The sequence below is a fragment of the Xyrauchen texanus genome, chromosome 46 (assembly GCF_025860055.1).
Source record: "Xyrauchen texanus isolate HMW12.3.18 chromosome 46, RBS_HiC_50CHRs, whole genome shotgun sequence".
NCBI lineage: Eukaryota > Metazoa > Chordata > Actinopteri > Cypriniformes > Catostomidae > Xyrauchen > Xyrauchen texanus.
The window spans coordinates 12,502,180-12,510,898 of record NC_068321.1 but is presented as its reverse complement, the minus strand read 5'-3'; the positions used below and the strand labels follow the sequence as shown (position 1 = coordinate 12,510,898).

The following is an 8,719-nucleotide window of genomic DNA, read 5'->3' as shown; positions in this document are numbered from 1 at the left end:
AGTCAGGGATTTTTTTTATTGTATCTGACAGTGTCACATTAAGCATTATTAGTTCAAAAGACTTAACCTCATATCCTGTCCTCTGAGTGACACCAAAAACTTCACTGTAAATTGCAGCAACACCTCCTCCTCACCCCATCAGATGAGGCTAATGCTTATTACAATAACCTGGGGGGAGTAGATTCATTTAAACTAATATATTCATCCGTTTTAAGCCAGGTTTCAGTCAAACAAAGTGCATCCAAACTATGATCTGTATTCTGAAATAATTTAATGTACAATTAGTGCTTTGGTTGAAAGAGATCTAATGTTTAGTAGCCCTACCTATCTAGGTGACTCGAAGCATGCGGTAAAATGGCAAAGGATAAAATGATGACCGTAGAGAAATAAGTAAGTCGTAGCAACATGAGTCCGAACAGTCTGAAGGTCTGTGCCGAGTTTGGTGGACGTATGGTACGTTCAAGTCGTGTTGGAATTATCATATTTAAGAGTTGAACACACACGCAAATCTATTAGTAATAATTCCGTTTTACTTGAGGATTTTGACTGTGCAGTTCAGTTTGTATACATTCTTGTACTGTTAGCAAAGAATAATGATAAATCTTGCCAGAAAATAAGACTAATTTAGCTGGTTAATGCAGTGGCAAGTGCTTGCAACAAAACTACATTTCCCAGCATTAAAAAAGGCTGAACAAGAATGATAAAATAGGCAGATAATGCATTCATAACACACCTAATGCTCTTCATTTTGTTGCATTGGTGCTAACAGCTTCATGCCTCCGCCAGAGTCTGTTCTCTCCGAGTAAAATTGAATGCACCAGTAGCTTGAAAGCTCTAGGAGGAGGTTTGTCAATGCATTTGTTAAGACACTCAGCACTGTGAGCTATGCACAGGAATTGGCGTATGTGCTTTTTTTGCAGATGGTTAAATAGTAAGAAAGCAAATGGCGGACATTCTAACAATATAAGCCAATCGGAGTAGGAGTATAAAGTAGTCTAAAGTTTATAAAAAAAATAATAATTTGTGGTACAGTGCACTGTCCATAACTTTGAAAAATATATAGCACACCTCAGAATTAAATTGTCTATAAGTAAAGAAGTGATTAGGCCCCATTATTTTCAGAAAAATAAATAAATAAATAAATAAAACTTTTTATGGTATACCAAAAAAAAAGATTGTTGGTGTAGTTCACCCAAAAATACAAATCTGTAATTTTTTTTACTCCCCATGTTTTTCCAAACCCATATGACTTTCTTTTTTAGTGGAAAGCTAAAGATGATTTTTTTTTTGTTATGTACTGGTTGCTCTTATCATGCATTTACAATGAACTGGACCTTTCGAGCCTCAAAAATAATCGGATCAGTCTTATTAGTGAACAAATCATTAAGACTTTTTATTTTATTTATTTAAACAAGATCAACCAATTAAATGAAAAGATCTGACTCTAACAAATTTCATCTGAAAAGAACGATTGTTTCATGAATCGGACATCACTACATATCTCATGAACTCATGAATGCGCCATGGAGAGGAAGGGCAGATGTCAAGATTTTCAGTGCATAACAATATAAATTTAAAATTGTTTCTTACACAAAGCTATTGTATGCTTCAGAAGACTTGTAATAGTGTCTATGTATTATACGGACCACTTTTATGAACGTTTTAAAGGGAGAATACTGAAGAAATTAGTTTTTTCATACAATTAGCAGAAATGAGAAGCTGCACAAGATTAAAATTATGCTCTTCAAGAAAGAAAAATATTTAATTATAAAATAAAATATGCATTTAATTAGTGCACACTTCAGAAATAATTAGGACACTGTAAGCATTTTAGAGAATTTATAAGTAAACTTCTGAGCTGTTCAGACTTGTGGTGCTGAGAAAGGCTTAAATGTAGTTCCTCATAGTGTCTTGAAATAACTATACATTCAAAGATCTGAACCAAATCATTGACATTATTGTTCAAAAAACTAATCTCAATCATAAAGCTATCTATTTTATCTTGGCTTTACCTACAATCTGCAGATTAATACGTGATATACAGGTCTCAGGGCCTGACAATTTTGCAGTCGATTGTTTTCCCACAGACTATCTGCCCTGTTATCTCTGTTCACCAGAGGGCGCCTTTTCTCCTGATAATAGACCAACACGAAACTCAACAGTGTCTTGACAGATCACGTGTGCTGCAATGCTGATGACAGTAATAGGTACCATGATGATACTGAATTGTTAGTATTCTTATTAATGCGTTTAGATTTTATTTAGTTAAACATTTGTTGTGTGAATACACACAAAACTTTCATTTGTATGTAAATGATTTGTTACTACAGCCCTTAATGGACATTGCCGGGGCATTCAAATCTTCCTTAATTAGGCTAATTAATTTTCCCACACAAAAAAAAGAATGATAAACGAGGACGCTAATCTCCCCTTTAGCATATTTATTTTGTCGTCTCCAAGATACGATCAATTATTCCCAAAAATCTTATTTAGAGAGCTGTAAAAAAAAGGCAATATGCATTTATTCAACACAGAAAAATATCATAAGATATGGTTTATTTATTTTGCTTTCTTGCCCCATTTATCATATTTGTATAATCTTTTTGACAGACCAAATGTCATTGGAAATATTCAACAAAACGTTGCATATATATTCACATTGATTTAACAAAACGTTTACAATTGTCAAACAGCATATAGATAATACAAAGAACTGTATAAATAATAAACGTATAAAATGGGGGTAAAATAGGCTACACAGTGGTCACAAGAATGTATGTTACATATGCGTGTTTCTATTACTCTCTTTAAGTTAATGACAACAGTACCGGTTCAAATAAATAAGACTGTCGTTTCCTGAGAGTAAAATAGTTATGAAATCATAATCTACCATTCACAAACAAGCTTCAACAATGATTGTAGACCAAAATATTCGGTCGCTTAAATCATATAAATTATGATTAAAAAAACACATTTAAAAAAATTTAAAGTTGCATGCGCGAATAGATTTGTATTAATATTATGGATTAACCTAACACAGCTTTTTTTTACTGACCCTCCAGATTTCCAGTTGGTGTTGATGGTGAGCGAGGTCCCAGGGAAATGTCGTGCAGTTTCCTAATATGTTTTTTAAGGTCAAAGTTCCTGCAGAAACCCTTGCCACATGTTGGACACGTGAAAGGCTTCTTGTCATTGTGCGTGTGCATGTGAAATGTGAGGTTGTACACCTGATGGAAAGCTTTGTTGCAGATATTGCACTTGAACTGTTTTTCTCCGCTGTGAGTCAGTTTGTGATTCTTGTAGTTACCTTGAAAAAATAAAAACACACACACACACACACACACACACAAATGTGAGGCTCCAAACCCAATATTATATTTTATGCAAAAATCTATCTATCTATCTATCTATCTATCTATCTATCTATCTATCTATCTATCTATCTATCTATCTATCTATCTATCTATCTATCTATCTATCTATCTATCTATCTATCTATCTAATTTTAATTAAATATTATAAAACCCCATTAAAAACAGGCTTCCAATACCTTTCTGGTGAAATCCTTTGCCGCAGAATTCACAAATAAAAGGTTTGTATCCCGCATGAATTCTTGTATGGGTGTTAAGAGTTGAACTTCTGTTGAAAGCTTTGCCACATTGGTTGCATTTATGTGGTTTTTCCTGCAGAGAAACAGATGAAACGTTAATACACACAACACAGCTTGTGCCGTCATTGAATAGCACTGATTTAATTGACAATTAAAGTCATATTAATGTGAATGATAAACTGGTGCATCACAGTATGAAAGACGAAAAATGAATAAAAACCATTAAATCCTTTATTATTAACATTAGGTGGTTTTATTGTTATTACTGTAATATTATTATTATTGAAACTAAAACTAATCTCTCATCAGGAAAAAAAAAATCACTTTCTCAAATATTATAAAAGTAAAAAATAAATATTTGAAAGTGAAGGAAAATGGCAGGGCTTTTAACAAATGTATTACAACATTTTTTAACATGAAAACACAATTTTGACACGCATTATAGCATAAGGTTTGATACATTTAATATATGACCGACAGCCTTGATATAAACAACACAAATTGCAGTTGTGATACATTTTCTTAAATTGACAGTCAGTTGCCTCAACAGCACCAACGATGTCATTTAATTACAGTTATTTGTGTGCGCTGTATTACCTGAGTGTGGATGATTTTATGGCGACAGAGAGTACTCGCTTGTCGGAATCCTTTGCCGCAAACTTTGCACACGAACGGCCTGGCGCCCGTGTGAACCGGCATGTGTCGCGTTAAATTATAGTGTGCGTTGAATATCTGGAAATTTGAAATGCACTTTGTGTTATATAAATAGCCTATATATATTAATAATTATAATAAAAAAATAAAAAATAAATACATAATTGAATATATATATATATATATATATATATATATATATATATATATATATATATATATATATATATATATATATATATATATATATATATATATATATATATATATATATAATATATATATAATAATAATAATATATATATATTGCTAATAATGTGTGTGTGTATATATACAATATACCGAACTAGGCTGTCTTCTGTTTTGTATATATATATATATATATATATATATATATATATATATATATATATTATTATATATATATATATTATATATTATTATTATTATATATATAATAGGCCTAATAATGAATAATATATATATATATATATATATATATATATATATATATATATATATATATATATATTAATAATAATATATTTAGATTTATATCTATATATATATATATACAAAACAGAAGACAGCCTAGTTCGATGTCGCTCTGCTCACCTTGCCACAAACTTCACAGGTGAACACCTTTGGTTTGTTTTGAGGAGAGCCGCTGCTTAATTTCGCTGAGTTCTTGAACAGTTTTTCCGACAGGATCTGCGCACTCTCCTTCATGTAATGGTGCAGATGAGTCTGAGAAAGTTCCTTGAAAGACACGTTCTGAGGAAACCTGTCCGCACCGTTGCCTGTTTTACTTTTGTCGGTGGAAAAGAGGCTCTTCTGACGCGCGTGCAGAGGGCTGTTGAGAAGATACGAAGCCATGGGGTGAAAGTTGACCAGACCCGCGTGAGGCGGACACGCACTTTCCCCGCAGTTCAGGTAACACACAGCGGCGCCCATAGCGTGGAAAGAGGACTGGTTCACTACGCGTGGGCGAAAGAGTTTGTATTGTCCGATGGCGGGTGTCGCATCTTGCTCGTTTTTATAATTCACCAATTCGTTCGTACTGTAAGAAAAAGCATCGGAGTGATTGGCGTCTAATCCATTCATGTGAAGTTTATGAGGCGGCTCGCAGGCGAGCGGCATGAGGGGGATCATGCAGTGCAGCGGGGCGGGAGGCTGCTTGGGGTCCGCTTTCCCCACGGGAGCGTGAAACAAGTTCGGGAACGATATTGACTTTGGCTCGGGCGTCCTGGCCATAATCCTTTCGATCGAAAAAGCGAGAGGCTTGGAGCTGGTAATCATTCTTCCTCCAGTCGTTAAACTTCCCGAAGACGAAGGGGCGCCAAATATACCCGCTGAGTGGTACAGCGCGCTGTCCATGACTTTGAGCGCAACACCTTTACCTGCGTCAAGCAAGTAGATAAGTTGGAATCCTCTCAGTGACCCGCAAGAAAAGACATCATCAAGCGCAGTCTTGCTCTACTTGGCCCCCTCGGCTGCTCCGCCGCTTGTCAATTGCGGACAATCAGCACTTATGTCCGCCCCGGATTGCTCAATAAAGCGTGTTTTGTCAATAGCGCAACTCGGGCTCTCGACGTGCGCAAGTCAAAGACACGTAAAGCAGCCAGATGCTCGACTTAGTTGTATCAATCACTAGTGCGTTCTCTCTCTCTCTCTCTCTCTCTCTCTCTGCAATTGTCCTACACACTGCTGTGGGTGACAAACTCAAGAAGGTGATCTTTATTACCACGCGCGTCTTGTTCAACTGTAAAGCGTTTGGCGAATCTCCGGTCCCCTCGCGACTCGCTGTGACATCATTTTTACTTCGCGCAAAATACAGGCGCGCGCTCTGCTGGGGTCACTGCATGCGTCATGTTTGTCAACATTTGACATATGAAAACTCAACCTTACAGTATTTCACTTTATGTCAAATTTTGTCAAACCTTAACGATTACGTTAGTTTGGTGCACGGGCCGGGATGTTTGCATTATGTAGTGCATTATTGGTAAAACCTGTAGTAGAAGGTAAACAAAGACTGAATAACACCGAATTGACTTGTAAATATCATGGACACTGGCCTATGTTGGATATAGTGCACTTGATTTGACAATTAGCCTATATGCCAAATGATTAAATTGTCAATTATTTAGGCGTTAACTTACAATTCGAATACATATATTGGAATGTAAATGATAATTATTTAAAAAAAGCATTTATTTGTCATTAGAGAAACTTCACGCGACCATTAGCATACCTGATTTTGCAATCATTTTATTTGGCATCTTGTTTTATTAAAAGCTAGGCTATATTATTTTTATTCATTTGTTTCATTATTATTATTGTGTTATTTAGTGTAAAAAGTCTGGAAATAATTAATAGACGTCATGCCGCCAATACATTTTCGCGCCACTTCACGCGCACATAAAAAACCACTGACTTCAGGAAAAGCTAGGCTATATTTCACATCAGATCTACGACCTTCGTTTACAAACGCAAACTCTTGAGGACATTTCAGGTGGGAATTGTGAGCCAAACGCAAGGTATTAACAGCAAAACACCTCCAAGGAGCTGAGATCATGCCACGAGGAGAGAGTGAGATAGGCTACTGTGAAATACTTTTGACACTAATTCCATGTGAAGAAATCTTCCTTGAAGGATTATTCGGTTAAAAGGTAACATATTTGGAAAATTAGGGCGTTGGGGACGTATCCTGCTTTCAATATTTTTACGTTTAGCATATTTATTCTGAAATGTAGGCCTACATTATTTGGCAACTGAAAATGGCGCTAAAATTATAACGTTTGTGTTTTCAGGACGACTGTAGAACATCACTAATTTTGACTGTTGTTCAATTGGAAACAGATGGGTAGGCTATCAAATTTCCAGCAATTTGGAGATTTTCAACATAATAAGCAGTCGCCTCACTGTTGTCATATGCTGCTTCTCGGATTTCTTCAGCTGTGTTAATCAAAACGAGAAAATATGTCCTCTGTAACAAATGCGTCTTAACATTTGTTTCTTTTCCGCCATGATGTGACGTGTTTTCACGGTGAATTTGAGGAGTTAAAACACTGCATCCTGCCGAAAATATGCCTGAAATATTCTGCGGATATTTGTGACAATCTCGACTTTAGTTAGTTCATTGCGGGGACGATCATTTTAAACCGTCAAATATTTTTTACGGTCTAGTTTTTAATTATAGCTCATCTGGTTCGAGAAAAATACACTTTCGCTATAAAAAAAAGCAATTAATATGATTTAAAAAGAGTTTGCACAATGCCGTTTCAAGATGTTAAAATTTTCTGGCACAGTAAACACAGCCAGCGCCAAAATACAAGATTTTTTTTTAAATTGTGCATTTAAAAATATTTTTTGCTTTAAATGTCGTCGATAAATAAATGTATAATATACAGTATATTTTCTCTCATTTTTGTTATTGTAACTGCTTACAATGATTATTATAGTCGTATTTTGTGTAACAAGTCTGGAAAACATCCAAAGACTATAATGCTGCATTTATGGTAAGCTTATTCTTCTGCATGGCGCCATATATTTCTTTATAATTTGTTCTGTCACGCACAATAAAATGATACAAATATACAGATCTGAACAATCATAAAACTGCACACAACCCGTTCAATACGAAACCCAACAATTAAAATTAAGTTTAAGCATAAAAACATTACGAAATACATACCGTCTAAGGGGGTATATTCTGGTCATGTATAATATCAGTGACATATCAGAGTTTCTTTTATTTGTTTTATACACTACCAGTAAAAAGGTTTGAAACACTTGACTGAAATGTTTCTCATGATCTTAATCTTTTGATCTGAAGGCATATGCTTAAATGTTTAAAATTAGTTTTGTAGACAAAAATATTAATTTGCCACCATATTAATTTATTTAATTATAAATCAAACATTTTATATATATAAAAAAAGTTTTGAAATTGCCAATTAAGTGCCCAACATAGATGAGAACCATTATGGTTCATTATGGGTAAAGCATCCCAGGGTGATTCCTCAAGAAGTTGGTAGAGAAAATGTCAAGAGTACATGTCTGCAAATTCTTGGCAAAGGGTGACTACTTTGAAGATGCTAAAATACAACACAGATTTGATTTTCTTTAGTCACAACATAATTCCCCCATAGTTCCATTTGTTATTCCATAGTTATGATGACTTTACTATTCTAAATTTGTGAATACATTTTTAATAAAGAATGAGTAAGTGTTTTAAAACTTTTGACCGGTAGTGTATGTATATTAAATGTGGTAGTCCAACAGAAAAATATCTAGTAATCTTGTTACTTTCGAGCTTAAAAACATATTGCAACCCTGACAAGTTATAATGTCGTAATATACAACTCCGTTATGCATAATGTTGTGCAACAATCTTTTGATTTTGCTCTACACATGCATTTAGTAAGTTAGTACATGCTTCTGTAGAACATAGAT

General features: G+C 34.5%; 1 protein-coding gene across 1 annotated transcript; it reads right to left on the bottom strand.

Moving 5' to 3' along the window:
- Positions 1-3,047: 3,047 nt before the first annotated feature.
- On the bottom strand, positions 3,048-5,641 carry LOC127638118 (fez family zinc finger protein 1). Its single transcript, XM_052119475.1, has 4 exons — positions 4,880-5,641; positions 4,208-4,342; positions 3,551-3,683; positions 3,048-3,307 (listed from the first exon to the last, which is right to left on the bottom strand). Exons 1-4 carry the CDS (start codon positions 5,639-5,641, stop codon positions 3,048-3,050), a joined length of 1,290 nt encoding a protein of 429 aa, XP_051975435.1.
- Positions 5,642-8,719: the final 3,078 nt, after the last annotated feature.